At 51.1% G+C, this 23,271-nt stretch overlaps 1 protein-coding gene across 1 annotated transcript in view; it reads left to right on the forward strand.

Annotated features, from left to right (window-relative positions):
* Positions 1–23,271, forward strand: part of LOC119338212 (thylakoid membrane protein slr0575-like) — a 41,050-nt gene that overhangs the window by 3,031 nt on the left and 14,748 nt on the right. The window contains exons 5-7 of the mRNA XM_037610515.1: positions 15,288–15,371; positions 15,553–15,603; positions 16,304–16,384. Of these exons, the coding sequence (XP_037466412.1) occupies positions 15,288–15,371; positions 15,553–15,603; positions 16,304–16,384 (216 nt within the window). The remainder of the gene's footprint in view (positions 1–15,287; positions 15,372–15,552; positions 15,604–16,303; positions 16,385–23,271) is intronic.

Here is a 23,271-nt window from a genome sequence, read left to right on the forward strand (position 1 = left end):
GGAAAGATCCGACATCGGATCGAAAGCCTCATCACCATGGTAGGGAGAGAGATCTTTGACGTTGAAGACGTCGCTCACGTTGTACTTGTCGCGCGGGAGATCGATCTTGCATGCATTGTTGTTGTAGCGTGCGAGCACCTTGAAGGGTCCGTCGGCTCTAGGTAGAAGCTTGGACTTGCGTTCATTGGGGAAGCGGTCTTTTCAAAGGTGTAGCCACACGAGCTCTCCAATGTTGAATATAATGGGTTGCTTGTTGACGTTGAGCTTGGTCGCGAGTCGTTGTACTTGGCGCTTGATGGTGTGCCTTGTATCTTCATGCATCTTCTTGAGGTAGTTCACTCGTGTACTTGCGTCCATGTTGATGCGCTCTTGTAGTGGTAGAGGTAGAATGTCCAATTGGGACAACGGGTTGAAGCCGTAGACGACCTCGAAGGGGGACTTGCCAGTAGTAGAGTGTCGTGCTCGATTGTAGGCATACGCGGCGATGGGTAGACACTCCTCGCACTCCTTGATGTTTTTCTTAATCAACACGCGTAGTAGAGTGAAGAGCGTTCGGGTCGTGACCTCCGTTTGGCCGTCAGTTTGAGGATGGTATGCCGAAGAGAACAAAAGCTTGATCCCGAGCTTGGCGCATAGCGTCTTCCAAAAGTAGCTTAGAAACTTGACGTCGCGGTCCGAGACAATCGTCTTTGGCACTCCATGTAGACGCAAGATTTCCCTACAAAAGAGATTTGCAACATGTGAAGCATCGTCTATCTTGTTGCATGGGATGAAATGAGCCATCTTAGAGAATCGGTCCACAACAACAAACACAGAATCTTTGCCATTTCTAGTTCTAGGCAAACCAAGCACAAAGTCCATACTAATATCTTCTCATGGGTGATATGGAATTGGAAGTGGCATATAGAGACCATGGGATAGAGCTTTTGACTTAGCTTTGCGACATGTCGAGCATCGGTTGGTGAAGCGTGAGACGTCGCGGAACATCTTGGGCCAAAAATAGTTCTTGGAGAGCGTAGCAAATGCCTTGTCGCGTCCAAAGTGTCCCATAAGTCCTCCATGAGATTCTTGCAAAAGTAATAAACGAAGAGAAGACTCGGGAATACATAGTTTGTTAGCTCTCATAAGATAATCATCTTTGATGTAATAACGTTCCCAAGATGTATGCGTCAAACATTTGGCATATGGAATAGCAAAAGTAGGATCATGCGCATACAAGTCTTTTATGTGGTCAAAGCCGGTGACATTCAATTCAAGTTGGGTAACAAGCATGCATCTACGGGAAAGCGCATACGCCACAACGTTTTCCTTACCTTTGATGTACTTGATGACATAAGGAAATGACTCAATGAATTCACTCCACTTAGCATGACGCTTGTTCAACTTAGTTTGACCCTTAAGATATTAAGATATTTAAGTGTTTCACGATCCGTGTGAAGAATGAACTCATGAGGGCCGAGATAGTGCTCCCAAACATGCAAGACCCTAACTAAAGCATATAGCTCTTTGTCATAGATGGGGTAGTTAAGTTGCGCTCCGGAAAGTTTTTCACTAAAGTAAGCTATGGGGCGCTTCTCTTGCATCAACACACCTCCTATGCCATAACCGCTAGCATCACAATGGACCTCGAAAGGTTTATCAAAGTTGGGTAAAGCAAGCAAAGGAGCATGTGTAAGCAAATTCTTAAGCTCATTGAATGCAGTATCTTGAGATGGTCCCAAACTAATGTTGCATTTTTCTTGCTCAAAGCATGTAAAAGTAAAGCGATGGTGCTAAAATCCTTCATGAATCTACGATAGAAACCGGCTAAGCCAAGGAAACTACGCACTTGTTGCAAGTTGGTTGGTTGGGGCCAAGTTTTAATAGCATTGATCTTAGATTCATCTACATGAACACCCTTAGAAGACAGAACAAAACCCAAGAAAACGAGCTTATCAACACCAAAAAGGCATTTGTCCATATTAGCATATAGGCGCTCTTTTCTAAGAGTTTGCAACACGGTTCTAAGATGGGTGACATGATCTTTGAGAGATTTGCTAAATACAAGAATATCGTCAAAGTAGACCACAACAAATACGCCAATGTATAGGCGAAGAACAAAATGCATCACACTTATAAAGGTGTCGGGTGCTTCGGATAAACCCATAGGCATGACCAACCATTCATACAAGCCAAACTTGGTTTTGAAAGCGGTTTTCCATTCATCACCCTCTTGGATGCGAATTTGGTAATAGCCACTCTTAAGATCAATCTTAGAGAAAATGGTGGCTCCGCTAAGCTCATCTAACATATCATCAAGGCGTGGAATGGGGTAGCGATAACGAGCGGTGATAGCATTGATAGGACTGTTAGACCTTTCAGCCTGAGCATTGATAGTTGTGGATGACACTAGGAGAGTTGGGACAATTTTCGTTGGTTTATTTCTCACACAATGCCATACCCACCTGAGGGGTTGGGGATACATATTTATAGGCTGCTAGCCAGCCAAGGCATATGCTAAGATGCTGCTAAGATGCCAGTCTAAGATGCCAGTCTAAGATGCTAACTGACAGTCCTTGATGGTCAAGAACAGAACTCTATCCTAACTGCCACAAGGACCATGTGCTACAGCCCCACAATGACCCTAGTACACAGACTTATCCATCATTCTCCCCCTAAGTCTTGTACGTTGTCTTGTGGGAGAGTTGAATCATCCCAATCCTGGAGCAAAGTTCGAGGAACTTGACCCTCCCAAGGGGCTTGGTGAGCAGGTCTGCGAGCTGATCCTTGGTGTTGATGTAGCTCGCCTCGATGCTCCCTTCTTCCACACAGCTGCGGATGAAGTGATACCTCAGTCGGATGTGCTTGCTCCGTTCGTGGAACACGGGGTTCTTTGCCAGGGCCAGGGCGGACTTGCTGTCCACCAGGAGCTGCACCGTTCTGGTGTCTTGAACGAGAAGATCACCAAGCAGTCGAGCAAGCCAGAGCGCCTGAGTGCAGGCAGTGGAGGCCGCTATGTACTCAGCCTCACAGCTGGACAGGGCCACCACCTGCTGCTTGACTGATTGCCAGCTCACGAGACACTTGCCGAGGAAGAGGAGGATCATGCTCGTGCTCTTGCTGGTGTCGATGTCGCCGGCGTGGTCGCTGTCGCTGTACCCGACGAAGTGTGCCGCCCCAGGACACCTAGGGTAGTGGAGGCCGTGGTCGAGGGTCCCTGCTATGTAGCGGACGATCCTCTTCACTGCCTGCTGGTGTACCGACGTTGGTCGCTCCATGAACCGACTGACATAGCCGACGGAGAATGCCAAGTCCGGCCGTGTGTGAGTGAGGTAGCGAAGGCTCCCCACTAGGCGCCGGTACTGCATAGCATCCACTTCCTCCGTCGTGCTGTCGCGGCTCAGTTTCAGCCTCTCCTCCATCGGAGTGAGAGCTGGATGGCAGTCGGTGAGCCCAGCTAGCTCAACGATGCGCTTGGCGTAGGCGGACTGTCGAAGCGCGATCCCGGAGTGGTCCTGGTGCACCTCAATCCCTAGATAGAAGGAGAGGAGCCCCAGGTCACTCATCTGGAACGTGGCCTTCATGTCTTCCTTGAACGCCGCCACCTCTGCATCTTTGGTGCCGGTGATCACCAGGTCGTCAACGTAGACGCCTACCAGCAGGGTATTTCCTCCACTGCCCCGTCGGTAGACGGCAGCCTCATGCGGGCTTTGCTCGAAGCCCTTCTTCTTTAGCGTGGAGTCCAGCTTGGCGTTCCACGCCCTAGGTGCCTGCCGTAGGCCATAGAGGGCCTTGCGCAGGCGGAGTACCTTGCCCTCCTGGCCGGGGATCACAAATCCCGGTGGCTGATGCACGTAGACTTCCTCCTTCAAGTCGCCGTTGAGGAATGCCGACTTGACATCCATGTGGTGGACACGCCAGCCCTTCTGGGCAGCCAGCGCAAGAAGAAGTCGCACGGACTCCATCCGTGCCACGGGAGCGAAAGCGTCGTCGAAGTCGACTCCTTCCTGCTGCAAGCCTCGGGCCACCAAGCGAGCCTTGTGCTTGATGATGGCGCCGGCTCCATCCCTCTTCAGCTTGAACACCCACTTAAGGGTGATTGCGCGGTGACCACGAGGGAGATCAGCGAGCTCCCAGGTGCGGTTTGCTCGACCGCATCCATCTCCAACTGCATCGCGGCGCGCCATGCTGCGTCTCTCTCGGCCTCTGCAAAAGACCGTGGTTCGCCGTCTTCACACGCGAGCTGTAGCTGCGCCTCGAGGTCACGTGACACCAGTCCCGGCACCGGCTGGTCGCCGAGCAGATTATCCATCGTACGGTACCGCAGCGGTTCGCCGTCATGCCACGCGTCGATACGCTCCTCGTCGTGAGTGAGCGGGGAAGCGAACTTCATCGGGTTGTGCTCTGCGTGAGCTGGTGCTGATGAAGACGAGCCCGGAGTGGTGACCGCAGGGGCTGGAGTATGCGCCGTCGCCGGTTGTGGTGTCGTCGGCGTAGCAGGCGCTGGAGTCGATGTAGTTTTGGGGGCCGGGGTAGACATGCCCGGCGAAGAGGAGCTGCTTGCTCCCCCAGCTTCCTTGAAGTGGGCGTACTCGACAATGAAGTCGTCATACGTCGGCGTCGAGCCGTCGTCCACCGCCTTGTCCCATTGCCACCCTCGCCCTTCGTTGAACACGACGTCTCGCGCTGTGCGCACACGTTGTGTCTTTGGGTCGAGGATGCGGTAGGCCTTTGAGCCCTCCGCGTAGCCGATGAAGACTCCCGGAGTGCTCCTGTCGTCGAGCTTGCCGATGTGGCCGAGCTCCTTGGCGAAAGCAAGGCAGCCAAAGACCCTCAGATGGGAGACCGCCGGCTTCCGCCCATGCCAGGCCTCGTACGGTGTCCTGCCGTCGGGTGCCTTAGTAGGCGAGCGGTTGAGGATGTAGACGGCCGTTAGCACCGCCTCTCCCCAGAAAACAGCTGGCATCCCTCTCTGTTTGAGGAGAGCCCGAGCCATCCCCACAACCTTCTGGTTGCGCCGCTCGACGACGCCGTTTTGCTGCGGGCTGTACGGCGCGGAGTAGTGGCGCTGGATGCCCTCATCGGCGCAGTACGACGCGAATTCAGCCGCCGTGAACTCGCCGCCGTTGTCAGTGCGCAACACCCGCAATTTGCGGCCGCTCTCCGCCTCCACACTAACCTGCGCGCGCCTGATGGCGTCCGCCACTTCTCCCTTACTGCCGAGGATCATCACCCACATGTAGCGGGAGAGATCGTCGACGAGCAGCAGGAAGTAGCGTCGACCTCCTGGTGTGGCTGGCGTCACCGGGCCGCACAGGTCTCCGTGCACGAGCTCCAGCTTCTCCTTAGCCCGAAAACTCGCCTGTTGGGGAAAGGGGAGTCGTCTCTGCTTTGTCAGTACGCAGATGTCGCAGAACTGCTCCACATGGTCGAGGCATGGCAGGCCTCGCACCATCTCCTTGGCACTTAGACGCTTCAGGGCCTCAAAGTGAAGGTGCCCAAAGCGCTCATGCCACTGCCACGCCTCGTCGTCTCGACGGACAGCGAGACAGACCGGTTGTGCCACCTGCACATCAAGGACGTAGAGTCGATTTTCACCTCTGGGCACCTTGGCGAGAAGGCGACGCTGGCGATCCCAGATGCGTAGGACCCCATGCTCAATCAGCACGCGTGAGCCGTTCTCATCCAGCTGTCCCAAGCTGATGATGGAATTCCTTAGCGCAGGGATGTAGTAGACACCGGTGAGCAGCCGGTGCTCTCCCATCTTGGTGGCGAAGATGACGGAGCCGACGCCCTTTATCTCCACAGCGGAGGCATCCCCGAACTTGACGGAGCCTCGCGCATCGGAGTCGAGCTCGGCGAAGAATTCCCTTCGACCGGTCATGTGGTGGGTGGCGCCGGTGTCGAGGCACCACCCCGTAGCCTTGTCCTTCCCGGAGCCATCGCCGAGAAGAGCATGTGCTTTTGGCTCATCGAGGTGGATGAAAGCCTTTGCGACTGGAGTCGCCGAGGGTAGCTCAATGCTTGCATGCGCCATGAACAGAGCCGTCTCCTCCTCCTCCGCCTGTGCGACGTGAGCCTGGCCTTGTCGTGGTTGCCGACACTCATTGGCCCAATGGCCAAACCGGCCACAGTTGTGGCAACTGTTGTCTTGTGCCGGCCTGGGCTTGCCAGCGGCGCCGTCCTTGGCGCCTCCGCGGGCGTCACCTTCGGCACGTCCTTGTGCCCTGCCCGGGGGGCCTCTTCGCGCCTTACGCTGCTTGCCACGCTTGCGGCCGCCCGTCGAGGAGGAAGGCTCCCCCTTCTTCTTGTCACCAAGGCTGGGATCCCACTGCTCCCGAGTTAGGAGCAGCTTCCCGCCGGTGGTGACGGGCCCCGAGGGGGGGTGTGGCTCGTCGGTGTCGACGACCTTGAGTCGACCTATCGTCATCGTGGAGAGGTCCAGCAACGACTCGATCGAGCGAGCCATCTGCTTGTACTTCTCGGGAATGCACCGAAAAAGCTTCTCGACAGCTCTCTCCTCGGTGTAGGTGGCATCGCCAAACTTCACCATCTTCTGCAGCAGAGTGTTGAGACGGAGAGCAAAGTCATCAACGTCCTCACCTGGCTTGAAGCCCAGGTTCTCCCACTCCTTACGAAGTGCCTGCAGGGTGGACTTGCGAGCACGGTCGCTGCCGATGCGTGCTGCGGCGATGGCGTCCCAAGCCTCCTTGGCAGTCCGCTTGTTGGAAAGCGAGAACTGCATCTCGGGCGGGACTGCGGCGATGAGGGCGTCCAGCGCCCGTCGATCCTCTAGGTGGTCGACGTTGCTGTCCTGGACTGCCTCCCACATGCGGCGCACCTGGAGCCTGACCTTCATGATCCCGGCCCACTCGACGTAGTTGGTTTTAGTGAGGGTAGGCCACCCAACACTGGAACCAACATCCCTGACCACAGTCCGGACCTCGTAGAGGCCGCGGTCCTGGTCGTTGCAGCCGCCATCGCGGTGCGCGCCTCCACCTGGAGCGCGGGCGTGCTCGGCTGCCCACTGCGCCGTCCGCTCCTGCGCCACTTTGGCGCGATCTGCGTCGGCGCCGTCGTCCGCAGGCGCGGAGCTGCTGGAGCTGCCGGGGCTGCCGCGGAGTGCCTTGGCATCCGCCGTAGCCTCACGGGCTGCTTCTGCTGCTGCTGCTGCTTCTACCTCCGCCCTGGCTGCTTCTACCTCCGCTCTGGCTGCTGCCAGCTCCGCTGCAGCCAGCCTCGACACTCTTGCCGCCGCAGCAGCCGCTGCTACAGCCGCTCGCTCACGCTCCTCTGCCACGGCGCGCTCGGCCTCTTGCCGGCGCCACATGCTCGAGGTAGCCGTGTGCTGAGAGCGACCTGCAGACATGGCTCGCTGCAGGGGGGCTGTTGCGTGAAGAGGAGGCTGATGAAGACGAGCTGCTGCTCGACAGTCCGGAGGGAGGAAGGTAACCAGAGGCAGACGGAGCAGCTGCTTGATTGAACTTGATTGAACTTGGGCTGCTCACAGGAAATGCTCAGGGTGCAGGTTAACGAGGCTCTGATACCACTTGTTAGACCTTTCAGCCTGAGCATTGATAGTTGTGGATGACACTAGGAGAGTTGGGGCAATTTTCGTTGGTTTATTTCTCACACAATGCCATACCCACCTGAGGGGTTGGGGATACATATTTATAGGCTGCTAGCCAGCCAAGGCATATGCTAAGATGCTGCTAAGATGCCAGTCTAAGATGCTAGTCTAAGATGCTAGTCTAAGATGCTAACTGACAGTCCTTGATGGTCAAGAACAGAACTCTATCCTAACTGCCACAAGGACCATGTGCTACAGCCCCACAATGACCCTAGTACACAGACTTATCCATCAAGGACGACAATCGGAACACATGCGATATGTACCATCTTTCTTGGGAACAAGGATTACCGGTACGGCACATGGGCTCAAGCTTTCTCATACATGTCTGTTGTCGATGAGTTGTTGTACTTGCCGTTGGATCTCTTTGGTTTCTTCGGGATTGACGCGGTATGGTGCCTTGTTAGGAAGAGGTGCTCCCAGGATGAGGTCGATGCGGTGTTCGATGCCTCGAAGAGGAGGTAGACCCGGAGGTAGGTCGTCGGGGAATACATCCTGGAATTCCTGCAATAGAGAAGATAACACTAAAGGTAGATTTTGAGAGGTGTTAGTTTTGGGTGCCTCGTCCTTGCACAAAAGGACATAGTGCATGACACTTGATGGGTCCTCACACACTTCTCTCATCTCACTTTTGGTGGCAAATAGCACTAAGTTTTTCTTGTCGCTCATCGTGGAGGCACTCAATTTGGGCTTGTGGCGCTCTCTCTTTTCAGTGGTTCGCTCTCTCTCTCTCTATATATATATATATTTTCTCCACGATGGGTGGCTTGTTTGTCGGCGATCACTTGACTAGGTGACGTAGCACGTCCTCCTTTCCCTTCATCTTGAAGCTATAGTGATTGGTACGCCCATTGTGGATGACGCCTTGGTCGAATTGCCATGGTCGTCCAAGAAGGAGGTGGCAAACGGACATGAAACTTGCACCATATGTTCCACTTGAATAGTGCCGGAGTCGCTAAACCATTGGACCTTGTAGGGGTGGGGATGCTTCATCTTGATCAATTGGAGCTTGGAGCATAGTTCTTCACTTGCCAAGTTATGGCAACTTCCTCCGTCGATGATGACCTTCACGGACCTTCCATTGATGCCCGCCTTGGTGTGGAAGATATGGCATCTTTGGTCTTCGTCTTGATGATGTTGAAGTGTCAGGACTTTGGAGACAACGAGAGCGGGGCTCGAATCTTCGTCACAAAATACTTGATCATCTTCATCTTCGTTCACTTGCCGGTGCATGGCCACTTGCTCAAGGGCTTCCATTTCCTCTTCACTCATGGAGTCATAGGTTCCGTCATCGTTGAGTATCATGGTGTGCTTGTTGGTACACTCGAAGGACTTGTGGCCTCGGCCGCCGCACGTGAAACACTTGATTGAACTTGTCTTGATGGTCTCATCGGTTGGAGTAGATGATGATGAAGCTCTCGGCTTGAAGTTGCTTGCAGTAGGAGGACGACTTGATGATGTCGAAGTTTTCTTGTAGCTTGACTTGTCGCCATTGCTTGGTGAAGTTTTTGTCGAGGTAGGAGTCGTTGTAGTCGTAGAAGCTTGGTTTGGTTGTAGGAGACGCCGTAAGTCTTGGAAGAGTACTTGGCATACTTGAAGTCATCTTGCACTTGACGTTCCGCCTTGGTAGCTTGGTGCACTAGCTCGATGAGGTTGGAGTAAGGTTGGAAGTCGGCGATCTTCTTGATAGGGTGATTGAGCCCATTCAAGAAACGTGCCATAGTTTGCTCATCATCTTTCGTGACATTCGCTCGTATCATGGCAATCTCCATTTCCTTGTAGTACTCTTCAACGCTCTTTGTTCCTTGCTTGAGTAGTTGTAGTCGCTTGAAGAGGTCGCGGTCATAGTATGTTGGCATAAAGCGCGCTCTCATGACATCCTTCATTTGATCCCATGTTGTTATGGGTGGTTCACCTCTTGCTTCTCGTCGCTCAATGACTTGCTCCCACCAAATGAGGACATAGTCTTGGAACTCAAGGGATGCCATGGCGATCTTGTCTTCCTCATAGTTGTGCAAACGAAAATTTTTGTCAACCTTTAATGCCCATGAAAGGTACTCTTCGGGATCATTGCTTCCGGTGAACTTGGGCATGGTGAACTTGAGCTTGCCATAGCGTTGCTTTTCATTGTGTTGGGGTCGAGGGTGATGATGCCCTTGACGTGGAGGGTTGCCAACCTCATGTTGCTCTTGGCGTTGAGGATTCCCATTGTCTTGTTGCTCTTGGCGAACTTGGGGTTCTTGTCAAGGAGCTTGTGGAACTTGTCGGTGTACTCTTGCTTGATAGTTCCTCTCTTGGACTTACTCGCGAAGCGCTTCTTGCTCACGAGTATGCCAGTTGCGTGCGGCAACGGCGCGACTCGTCTCTCGAAGGGCATGTTGCGCCTCAAGTGCTTGAGCTTCACGCCGTTGTTGTTGTTGACGTTGTGCCTCGGCATCTTGTTCGTCTTGGTGTTGGCGCGCCCGCTCTTCCTCTTGTTGGCGTTGACGTTGTCTTTCTTGTGCTTACGCAAAGGTAGCTTGATTTTGACGATGTCGATGTTCTTGCGCTAGAAGTTGCTCTTGAGGATCGGTTTCGTGTAGAGGATTGCGGTTTGCTTGACGATCTTGGCGCGCGGCTCGTCGAAGAGTGTTCGATGTTGGTGTACTTGAACCGGAGATGGTGTCGGAGGAATGTCGACTTGAGTGGCTCCGTCTTGAATAGGACGACGAGGTAGAAGAGCGGTTGACCAACAAGGCATGAATCTCGTCCATTCTTGCATTGTTCTCTTGTTTTTGTTCGTCGAGCTTGTTGTCGAAGTAGTCTTGTACGTCACTCGGATTGTCGCAAGTCGGTGGCGAGATGGTTGATGCAGCCGCTCAATGCTTGTTGTTCTTGATGCAAAGCTCGTTGTGCGCCGAAGAGGTGGTTCTTGGTGACGTAGGTGTTCGGGTCCTCATCTTGCTCGATGTAGAGTGGGTTGGTAGAAGTAGTTGGCCTATCCATCATTTCAAGTAAAGTGTGAGTGGGAGAAAGAGAATAACGTTACCAAATGTAAATGTACCTTGACCGATGTTGAGAATGGATCAAAGATCACTCAGTGATGTAACAAGGAAATAGTACAATTGGTACCAGTTCCCGTCAATCTCTCACACCTACACAAGGTTTTCGAGTCGATGAGTCGACGAGTCGCTCAGGGGGGGCGACTCTAGACTAGTCGTGACTAGTCTAGACTCATGGTCGACGAGTCGACATGCGATGAGTCGACGTGAGTTAAGCAGTAGGGAGCAGACCAGCAGCAGACCAGCAGCAGCCAGCGGCAACCAAGGGAGGAGTCGCAGCAACCAACCAAGACAAGGCCATCAGGAGATGGGAGGAGCAGCCCAACAACAGCGGCAACCAAGGGATGAGCAGCAGGCAGCAGCAACCAGGGGAGAAGGGGACGAGCAGCAAGCCAGGGCGGCGGCTGCTGCAGAAGAGGGCTGGGTCGGGGGAGGGGGGCTGGAACTGTTCGATCTAGGTTTCCAGACGCTCCAATCTTCCTTCAATACTGGCCCACACGGCAATATTGGCCCAGTAAGGCCCAATGAAACCCTAGCCTGCCTAGCTCAATCTGGACCATCCATATTCTCTAATCTTCACCGTCCATCCACTCTCGTCTTAACTCTCTCTCTCACCTGCTCCCCTTCCAGCCCCCAGGCACGAATCGACAGCCGCAATGGCCTTGCTGCAGCTCCTCCTCCATGGCTTCTCTGCCTCCACCCCTTCCTCTCCGCCTCCCCCATCCTTCCCTGGAGCCACCCCTCCTTCCCTGCTCCATTTTCTCTGCCCAACTTCTCTTTCATGACAGATTGAACGAGTCGTTCGCCTCAAAAACTGCGACTAGTCGAGACTAGTCGGGACTAGTCGATCGAGTCGATCGACTCATCCAATGATTCGAGTCGACAGGTTGAGTCGACCTTCATGTAACGACTTGTCGACTAGTCGACGACTAGTCGCGACTAGTCGTTCGACTCGAAAACAGAGCACCTACACAAATAAGCCCTTGGAGGAGCTCAGTTAGGATGGTGGCACAAAATTTATGCAATTGTTAGCAAGACTCAATAATGTTGGAAAAGATTCACAAATTTGTTAATGCAACAAGTAGACAGATAGCAAAAGGAGGTACACGGAAACATACACACCGAAAGATAAATGGGGTCGTGCAACCAAAAATGAGCTCAAAATATGGAATCCACGGAAAATGCTCTTGTTGCACAATGCTAGAGAGACGCTAGCATGATTGCACTATAGGCGGACACGAGACTTGTGCACAACCTGCAAAGCAAAAATGCGACGACTTCTATCCCAAGTATGCTATATGTATGGTGTTCCGGTGATATGATCCAAGATGATCGAGTATGACAATCTTAATGTTGTATGATGCTATGGTTCTTGCTTAAAAGCTTATTTATTTATTTTTCCCTTTTGCTGAAAAGCTTGGTTGGCTCTGTCTCTTTTGAGCTCTTTCTCATGCAAAACTTCACGAACCAAGATAACAATTGTGTATATGCGATGACAACCTTGTGACACAAGAGATGATACCAAGATATGGACACCAAGATGATGTGATATATGCAATGATCACTAATGTGCACAAGTGACGTTGCCGGCAATACTCAAATGGCTAGTCTCGATAGGAAGGGTACGCAAAATGGGCTATGGGGTTATCAATGCAATGGCATGGAGTAGACAAAGATGCCGTCGAGGTTACCGTCCTTGCTTACGGTTGAAGGTGTCAAAATGGTTGAGCGGTTGTTGTCGATGATGAGTCCGCGACGAAGATGAGCGGCGGTGGTGTTGATGTCGCACCGTCCCTAAGTAGCCGAAACGCATTAGGAAACGGAAACCGCAACTCAAATTCTCAAAGAACAAAACGTGTCAAAATTTGTCGGAGTTGGTGGTGGGTAATCGATGGTGGTTCGCGGGAAGCGGTGGTGGTCGCGAAAGGTGTATTGGTAATGGAGTGTGTGCAGAAGTGGACGTGGATCGGTGGAGGTGGCCGAACTGAAAATTTTCAGTTTCGTCAGGAAACGTCGGACATCCAGTGGTGGTCGGACGACCGGTACTCGTCGGACGTCCGGTGTCTGGGCGGTTTCGGGCACGGGATGAACTTCTAGGGTTCGTGGTGGAGGGGCAAAATTTGGGCAAAATTGGACGAATTTATGGATGGAAATGGTGGAGATGATTGGGGAAAGCTAGATCCACTCGTGGCAAAGCAAATCCATGGATCAAATCCAACAAAACTTCATCAAAACCAACAAATCACAAAAAAAAATTGGGGCTATTTTCGTGGGGGAATTTTCGAAATTGGGACAAAATCAACAAGGGTAGTGCTCGAAATTCGTGATCAACCTTGGCTCATGATACCAAGATGATGCAGGGTGGAAACCCTAGGGCCGATCTTCCACGATTTGGAGGTGATCCTACGACGAACACGAAGAACACGAGGGGAAACACTCAAATCAACGTGAAAGATCACACATGCGCTAGATCCTCGAACATAAAGAGTGATACAAGATCCACGATCAACAAAGGACGATACAAGTAGCAACTTCTTCTCCGTGAGGAGGTCTTGAGGGGTCTTCCCGTGAGGGGTCTTGAATCAACACACATGCGTCGGACGTCCGACAGCTACCGGTTGTCCTGTGGCTCGCGAGGGTCCGGAAGTCTGGTACTTGTCGGAAGTCCGATGTTTTGGCTCGGGATGGTCGGCGTCGGATTTCCGGCCGGCGTCGGACGTCCGGGGCGTCGGTCGTCCGGTGGTCTCCATACTTTTGATGTTTTGGTTCTGTGATGGTGGCGCCGGATGTCCGGCGGGGCTCGGTCGTCCGGGCGCTGGGAGGTGTCGGTCGTCTGAGGCGTGTTGGACGTCCGGCCGTTGTAGCGTTCGCTGGCTAGGGCTGGCCTGGCGGGCTGGTGCATCAGGCGTCGGACGTCCGACACGTCTCGGACGTCTGGTGGCTGGAGAATTTCTGGCTGCTTCTCTTCTCGCTCCTTGTACTTGGTGTCCTCGCCGCCTTGTCCGTTGGGCGTAGCTGATCCGTGGCCTTCCTCCAAGTACCTGATCACGCATAGGGTCTCCGCTTGAGGTAGTAGCCATGTCTCATATGTAGAAAGTGGTAGTTCGGAGAGGAGCGAGTTCACCTTATCTTCGATAGCCTTTGCTCGAGCTCTTGTCATTGGTCCAAGCGGTGTCGTGGGAGACGTAGGTAGGTCCATGGGGATGACCGTGGGATGCTTCGCATCAGAAGCATAGGTGGCCGAAGCCGTCTTGTTCCGAGCCAAGTTGTTTGTAGCTCGTTCTTGTATTTGTAGTCGCTGTCTTCCGTTGCTTTCGAGCAGCCCAGGCCCAATAGGCGCACCCAATGGTCCAGTCCATGACGAGAGTCGGCTTGGTCGCTAATAAAAAATTATTGTTGAATAATGACACAAAGGACGAATGTATCCAAACTATCGTCGGGCTGATTGGATTACCTGAACCGACGTAGATGAACTTGCCCATCCCCTAGTAGGGCCTATATGGGCCACCACTGACGGAACCTAAACCGACATATCTCGAGGTAGGGATCCTAAGCTAGGCCTCTAGGAGCGATGGTAGCAAGGACACATGATTTTACCTAGGGTTGGGCTCTCTGAGGAGATAATACCCTACATCCTGTTTGTGTTTATTGCGTTGGAGTGTAGCACAGAGTACATGTATCTACCAAGAGATTGTAATGTGTAATGTTGTCTATCGTCTAGTCCAGCCTCGGCTTATATAAGACACTGGAGCCCTAGGATTACAGGAGTCCTAGTCGGCTACGTTGGTGGAGAGGAATCCTCCACGGATATGGAGTCCTTGTCTTGAACTGCAAGGCTTCTTGATTCTCCTGGTAGGTCGCCGCCCCAAGACGAAACCGATCTAGGGGTCCTCAGCCCGGCTCACCGGGCCGGGAGTCGATGTGGTGAGAGCCCCCCTAGATGGGACACCGTCGCTCTGTTCTGGCCATCAGCAGCGACAGGTTTAATGCCACGCTCAATCACAGCCCCCATTCATCAGGGTGTCGACCATGCGCTCGCTGTACAGGATCCGGTTGCCATCCACCCACCGGCAGACGAACTCCCGCGTCGCATTCTGATTGAGGTGGCCCGAGCCGCTGCTGCAACTCCAGCAGCAGCAAGAACGAACAGAGGCAGGCCGATCGGTGTGTCCTCCGCCATGTACACCACCACGCCATCGCCTCCGGGTCGTCCAACCCACCGCCGAAGCAAATCGGAACACGAGGTGTGGGAACCAACCCTTGACGCTGTTGGTGGATGTGCCAGTGATGACGCCGACTCTACAATTGAACAGAGACCATGCACTGTAATTGATTATCATGAGCTAACCAAACATGTTTAAAACTTTGCCCATTCCGTTTACGGTGCCGGTATGACCTCATTACAATTGTGTCTGCGTTACTATTCTTAAACCAAATATCTCTGCAGTTCTTTTCTACCTACAGACTTCACATGCCAAGCATTTAACCAATGCAAGTGCGTCGGTTCTAGTTCTGGTGTTTGTGGAAGAATGTTTGTTTTGCAAAGTATTACCGATTAATTGCTTAATTTTCAATACTTTCTTTAAGTCAATGCAAACATCTACCATGCCACATGTTAATCTTGCTCCTACCTCTAGGTCAGGAGTGATGTTACACGTTATAGATATGGTGATGAGCAGCATCTCGATGAAGCTCTAAAGCGGATCTTTCAATATGGTTTGGTAATTCCTTGTTTTGGTGCTTTGCCATAATCTGACATTATCTCTCCTTTTATTCGTATTATACCTATATATTCAAGTTCACCTCAGCTCCTGAATATTTTCTAGTTAATCTCTTTCTTTACATTGGAAGGATTCTGCTACTTTATCCTACTTATCTTCTTTCCTTCTATCGAACTGGCAGGGTGGCGGCATTCCAAGACGTAGTGCACCTATATTACAAAAGATTCAAGAAGTAAATTTTGCATTTACTTTGTTCCTTGGAGTAGTCTTTTCTACAGATGGTTATACTTACTGCAAAGCACACATTTAATTTTTGACAATTTATATTGAGATAGTTACATCAAGTGCCATTAGATCCTTTTTTTGTCTCATCAGTGGCCCCGTATTTTATCGCCTTGTCATTGGTCAGCATTACCACAGATCTCTAGGCAAAATACTAGATGGTGTTGACTAAGATGGACAATGCGAGGACTATAGCTATAGCTTAAGTAGGACTAGTTTTGAAAGGCAGAGTGAGATGTATTCAGGAGCAGTGGTATTTTATCCGAATACATGATGTACAAATCTCAGAAAAAAATTTAGCCTTCATGACGGAGTACTGTTATGGGTTGTTACTGATTACATGATGTAGAAATTTTAGCAAGAAATTTGGCCTTCATGAGTATTGTTATGGCTTGTTAATAAATTCACGATGTAGAAATTACATAAAGTTTAGCCACTCTTTCAACTTCCCATATGCTCTACGGAAATTTCAGTGGCTTGTGTTTGTTGATTGTTTTCATGTTTTTAGTAAAGTTGACTGGTCTTTATCTTTGGTTTATTTACACCAAAATTCTTTACTCCATCAAATCATCACATGATTTAACAAAAGGACATTTCAGTTCACTTGCGTAATTCTTGGTTCTGGGATTCATAGTATATTTTCCATGTAGGTAACTGATGATGGGAAATACTGTTTAGTACTGGAATTCGAAGCCAAATCGTTGGAGCTATCAGATTTTGAGAAGAGGCAGGTTAGCCCCCTCCTTTATTTGTTCATGGTTTCTAAATATACCCCCTCCTTTATTTGTTCCGGGTTTCTAAATATAAAAAGATCACCACTGTGGAGTTAAATAAATGTTGTCAAAAATAAATGCATGCAGAGAGAGCTAGTTACCTTAGTAGTCTCAAAAACTATTTTTATACTAATCTTATAGTGTTAGTTTCAGTATGTGAAAAGGACAAGTTAAAGAAGTGAGCCTAACTCACTTGGTTGGGGAGTAGATGTACCTACACACTACGGCCTGCTTCCTCTAGGGGATTAATTCCACCCAGGGGTTGGGTCATCTCCACCCCCTCACCTAACCCCCACAATTCCCTTCACTTCTAATCCCTGTCAGTGGAACCTGTTCAGTTAGCTCCAGCGAACCACCCATACAAACTGTGAACAACTTCAATCGTTGGTACAAGCATGGACTGGTGCTGATAAGCAGTGCCGCACTAAACAGTGAACAAATCTCTGAAGGCTACACACATGACATCTCCATGCAAGCTATTGCAAATTTCAGAACTCCAGATCAGCTGATGAATTTCTTGCAATGCTTCCAGTCTATGTTATTATCCACTGATGAAAACAATTATTCAGCATGCGTACAAGGCCAATTTTTTTCTGGAAGGGAGATCAGAATCTCCGGCCTTTGCTTCATTGCGATGCACACAACCATTCTTATTAATTATTAAGCCTAGTATATAACAAAGGGAACCACGGCTGAACCATTACAAGCTATGACATTAATAGTTTAATACCTATAGCTAGATCAGACTTCTTCCGCAGCAACACCTTCAAGAAGGGATAAACGTCCTCATGCTATCGTCTCGCCAAGTCTGGCCAGAAACGGCCCGGACAAGGATTTTCGTCATGGTTATCGAGACCAGCCAATGAAGACCAGCACAACAAGTAGACAACGACTTCAACAATGTAACGACGCAAGTTTGTTGCTGCTGATACCGACCAATAAAGGTAAGGACAAGAGTTTTCACACTGGACACGGAGCAGTGCTCCTGTCAGCATCTAAATGATGGATCGTTCGATAGTCGCCTCCGCCGGTACTCCACGCAAAGGCCAAAAGGCGCTGGCTAATTGGTGCGATGTCTTCACACCACACCGACCGTCAGGTGGACGCCCATGTCTCAGCGAGGAATTGGCTACTGCCAGTCCACACTGGCGTGAGTTACAATGCAACATCCACCATATTGTCGGAGCCGCTGTCCTATTGCTAGAAGCTGGTGTGTAACCGCTAGTGCGCCCCTTGCTCATGTTACCTATGAATTGAGATACGAGAGTGAGCGAGAGAGGAAGACGGAGACGCACGAGTTTTCTGCTGCGTAATTCTTTGCAGTTTTTCTAGCTTTCTCCTTTTATTCCGAGAGAAACAGTAAACGTGCCATGTAGCTCGCCCAACGACCAATCATGCCATCCCATGACCTGAGCTTGCACCATGCCATCCTACAATCTTGCCGAGGATCGCACAGACCATGTCCTTCTGCTCAATTCTGTTAGAGTTATATTAGTGATGTCTTTTAGTGATGTCTTTTGGCCTTTTGCATTCTAGTCTCTTGGCATCCTTTTTTTTGAGCTAATCTTGGCATCCTTTTGTTGCCTTTTGGCATCCTCGCGTATGTGTACATATGCTAGTTTTGGTATCCCAATAATACAAGTTGCTTTGATAACATGGTAACAGAGCCCAGGTTTTAGGGTCTCCACTGCACGTTGCAACTCGTGCTGCTCGAATGAGTTTTTTTTCCCGGTCTTCCTTTGATCTCTACATCGATTTCTTGGTTATTTCTCCTGATCGCTCGCAGCTGCCCTACTGCTGTTTTCGGTCTTCGATCGGTTTGGATCTGCTACTGTACGCGTGTGACGCCTGCTGATCTGCTGCTCCAGATCGAGCCGCTGTCCGCCGTCTGTACAGTTTGTATCATCCAAGGTCGCCGTCTGTACGGTTCGTTTTGCGCTGAGAATCTCTGCCTAGAGCCCCTGCTCGTTTTGCGCTAGCTTCCAAACCCACTTAGTTAGGAGGGCCACGTTCATTAGTTTGGAGTTAAGGATTCCCAATCCACCAAACTTTTCAGGCCTGCAAATCGCTGCCCACTTCACTAAGTGATACTTCTTTTTGGTCCCGGTCCCTTACCAAAAGAACTTTGACCTAGGGGTGTCAAGCTTGGCGTGGACGCCGTCAGCGAGGAGAAACATCCCCATGGTAAACATGGGCAGCGAGGAAAGGCTAGTGTTTGTTAGGATAAGCCTGGCAGCGGAAGACATGAACCTACCTCGCCAAGGGCTTACCCTATTCGCCACCTTGCCATAAAGGGGCTCCCACTCGTGGATAGAAATGTGTTTGTCCGTGATCGGGAGGCCCAGGTACTTAATTGGAAAGCTCCCAAGCTTGCAATTAAGGAGGTTGGCAACACGGGTCGCCTCTTGGCCAGCCATCCCAATGGCGATAACTTCACTTTTGAGGAAGTTAATCTTGAGGCCCGATATTACTTCGAAAGCGAGGAGAATGAGCTTGATGGAATCAATGCTATGGTCGTCAGGCTCAAAAAGTAGCATCGTGTCGTCCGCATATTGGAGGTGCGTGACACTACCCGGAATGAGGTGGCTGACCACTCCGCGGATATGCCCGACACCCTTGACCTTGTCGATCATGGCCGAGAGGGCGTCCGCAACTAGGTTAAAGAGCAGGGGGGAGATGGGGTCTCCTTGCCTTAAGCCACGCTTGTTGCGGAAGAAGTTCCCTACTTCTCCGTTTATGGACACCGCAGTCTGGCCCCCCGAGACCAGCTGCATGATGCGATGGGTAAAACCTGATTCAAAACCCTTCCGAATCAAAACCTCTCGAACGAACTACCAGTTCACTCGATCGTAGGCCTTCTCAAAGTCGAGTTTGAGGAGCACGACCTGCTGTTTAGTACGCTTAAGCTCGTGGATAATTTCCTGCAGAACTACCGGACCCTCTAAAATGTTGTGCCCTTTGAGGAAAGCCGACTGGCTTCTATTAATCACGCGCTGGGCTATGGGGGCGAGCCTAGTAGAGTAAGCCTTAGCACAAATTTTGAAAGGCACATTGATAACACTGCGTTTGGATGTCTGTATTGGGCTCTCTGTAATGGATTTGGTATTGGGCTGCCCCAATTCAGCTGTTTGGATGTACTCTGAAACAGCAGACCGAATTGGTAACGAATACGCAGCCGTTTTCGCTCGCACACGCCCACTCCTCGCGGCAATTCGGAGGGCCACACCTCCGATTTCAGCCGAATTGGCTCAAGCCCGCAAAAGAAAACGGTTTGGGCCTCGCTGTCGTCCCTTCGTTCCTCCACCACGAGACAAAGGACGGCGGCAACCAGGCAGCTCGAAGACGGCGGCGCGCAGGCAGATGGAAGATGGCGGCGCGCAGGCAGATGGAAGATGGCGGCGCCCCGCAGATTGACACCCTCCCATCCCCTTTTTCCTCCGCCGCCGATCCTTCCTATCCTCCGGCGCCCCTTCCATTGTCTCCGGCCATGCTCGTCGCGGCCAGATCCCATCTGACCTCCGATGGTTGCGGCTGCAGTGCCTGCCGGCGCCGGCCCTTCCCTTCGTCCCCGGCGCTGCGGTGACCCACCGCCGGAGCCCATCTCCTCTCCCTCAGGCCTCCTCAGACGAGACACGGCTCCCCTTCTTCCTGGTCCTCCTCTGCCTAGGTAGCTACTGCCGGATCCCAAGACGGCTCCCCTTCTTCATGCATCAACACGGCTCCCCTTCTTCCTCCAACATTCTAGAATATTTGATAATTTTTTCTGCTGCTATATAATCATCCAATTGTAGTCACACATTATACAACTTCTGTTTTGATCCATATACTAATGTTGCTATGCAATTCCATAGTTTGACATCCAAACATGATTCCGTATTGAAACCTCAGTAGGATTCCGTGAGCCAATTCAGTTAACATCCAAACAACTGAATTCACATTCATGTTCATTACAGTTCCCTGGCTGAAATGGAATTGAAACTAATACAATACAGAGGTCTCCAATACAGACATCCAAACACAGCATAAGGGTAATCGGCCGGTATTGCTTGATCGAGTCGGCCCCTTTAACCTTAGGGATCAAACTAATGACAACAAAGTTCAGGCGCAATATGTCTACCGTGCCTAGTGCAAACCCGTTGATAATGTCGTAGAACAATCCTTTCAAAGAAGGCCAAAACCGCTTGAAGAAAGGCACCGGAGAGCTTGAATATTGTCGGTGATGGCTTGGGAATCATTAGGCGAAGCACATATACCTTGCCTTTCCACTGGAAGCTATAGTACGGGAGATTTTATTTTAGTTGAGTTGAATAAAACTAGAGACAACTAGAGAAAACGTCTCATGTCGGGGGACACCAAATATCTTCGTTGCTGATCCGTGGGGATTTTGTTGTTGTTGCGCGCGAAGTCGATCCAATCTACTTGATGCAAGTTTTTGATCTTACGCTCTTGCATCTTTGCTCGACCAGAATTTCTTTTTGCTGCTGCTAGTACCATGAAAAGGTCGGGCCAACGTACGACTCGCCATCTAGTCGAGTCTATATCAGTCCCAATCTTCACAATAATGAGATGGCAAAAGGAAAAAATCACAGTAACTGAAGAAACACAAGAGGGCAAACTAGATGAACAAGTTTCCATCACACATGTTCTCTCAAAACATCCAAAAGAAGAGATACATATAGATCCACAATCAACAAAAGAAAAGGTAAAATGATAGAGTTCTTCCTAAAACTCCAAGAGAGATGGGGCCTTGAGAGATTTTTCTCTCCAAACCCTAGAAGGGGAGGTAGTCTTATTTATTTTATTGGGAATTCTTCTCCCTTAGGACGTCTTGATCCTCTAGGAGGTGATTAGGTGAGCAAAGCTCTCTCAAGGTCTAGGTATGATTTGCTAACCCTAATTTGAGTGCATGGTACGTTTTATATAGCTAAGGGGCGAAAGGGCAGATGAGAGAGAGGATACATGACCTCTTGGCCAGATCTGCACATAGGCAGAGGCCGGACAGTCTGGGTTGGTGGCCAACTAGTCTTGGTTGCTAGCCGGATAGTCCGTCTACTAATGTAGGCTCGGCTCCAGGCTGGCACAATGTTCATGAGTAGAATAACCTACACGGGCCACACAGTCTGGGTTGCTACCCGGATAATTCGACCGATGGCCGGACGAAGAGCCGGACGAACGGTCAGAGGGCTTCTTTCACCGACTTTGATTTTGGGTAATGATGTTCCGGGCACTTCATAGTCTTGGTTGGTAGCCGGACAGTCCGGCCGCTAAAGCCGTGCAACATTTCTTGTTCTTCTTCCTTCTCCTCAGCGACTTGGCCTTCTTCCATCACTCCTTCATGGATGGATCCTTGGTATTTGAGAATGCATAGGATCTTGGATTGAGGTGGTAGGCATGTCTCATGTGAATGCACCGAAAGTACGAAGAGAAGCGAGTTCACCTCAGATTCAATGGCACGGACACGGGCTCTAGTCACTGGTCCAGTTGGCACTTGGGGTGTTGATGAAAGATCCATGGTGATGTACTGATGTCCATGGGCTGCTTGTCTCCGCCACTCCACTCACAAAGATTGACGAAAAATAATTTTCCTCGTTACGCATGTATGCTGGCTCAAGGCGGATGAGACCAATAGTGCATTCTTTAAGATCCATGCGGCCCATAGACTCGAGAAGAATCGCATCTTCTCCATCAAGCAAGGCGACCGTACCGTTTTTGACGAGTCGGGCATGTCCAAAGCTAACTATCTCCATTTCTCCTCCATGCTCGGGACCCCTTGTGAGCAGAAATTCTCCATCGATCTTGGCCAGATCGACAACCGCAACTTTGACCTATTCGACCTCGAGCATCCCTTTACCGAGGAGGAGATTTGGCAGGCCATGAAGGTGTTGCCTCGCGGGAAGGCCCCGGGCTCCGATGGGTTCACCTCCGAGTTCAAGGGTGATATTTGTGAGGTGTTCGACAAGTTCTTCTCCCTCAATGGCCGCAGCCTAGAGCGGCTTAATGAAGCCCTCGTCACGCTCCTTCCTAAGAAGCCGGATGCTTCCGCCCTCTCGGACTACCGGCCTATAAGCTTGATTTATTTGGTTGTTAAGCTTATCGCCAAGGTAATCTCACTTTGCCTTGCTCCCCGGCTGTCCCAGCTGGTGTCTGCTAACCAGAGTGCATTCGTCACCGACCGTTGCGTCCATGACAATTTCATGCTCATCTAGGACGGCCCGTCAACTCCACATCTTACGGGTGCCCAGAGTTCTTCTCAAGCTTGACATCGCGTGCGCCTTTGACTAGTCTCTTGGCCATTCCTCCTCGAGGTCTTGCTTCACCTTGGCTTTGGTAGCCATTGGCGTGATTGGATCTCCATGCTACTTTGCACCTCCAACACACGCATTCTCATCAATGGATCGCCTAGGCCTTCGATCTCCCATGCCTGTGGGCTTCGGCGGGTTGATCCTTTATCCCCTATATGCTCTTCGCTATTGCCATCGATGCTCTAAATTCCCTTCTCATGCATGCTCACCGCTCCGGCGTGCTGCAGCGTCTCACGACACGCCATGCCGCCTCCAGCATATCTCTTTATGCCGATGACATCGTCATCTTCTGTCACCCATCCTTGCAAGATCCGCGTGCCATCCACGAGCTGCTTTGTGTGTTCGGCGAGGCTTCTGGTCTATGCACTAACTTTGCAAAAATGCTCGGCTACACCTATTCAGTGCGCTGACCCCTGACCCCGAGCAGCTCACCATTGGCAATGAGCTCTCATGTGCAATTGTCGTCTTCCCCATTACCTACCTCAGGACCCCCCTCTTGGTCCGGAAGCCTTCTGCAGCCAATGGTGAGCTCTCCTGCAGAAG

Source organism: Triticum dicoccoides, chromosome 7B, assembly GCF_002162155.2.
Source record: "Triticum dicoccoides isolate Atlit2015 ecotype Zavitan chromosome 7B, WEW_v2.0, whole genome shotgun sequence".
Taxonomy (NCBI): domain Eukaryota; kingdom Viridiplantae; phylum Streptophyta; class Magnoliopsida; order Poales; family Poaceae; genus Triticum; species Triticum dicoccoides.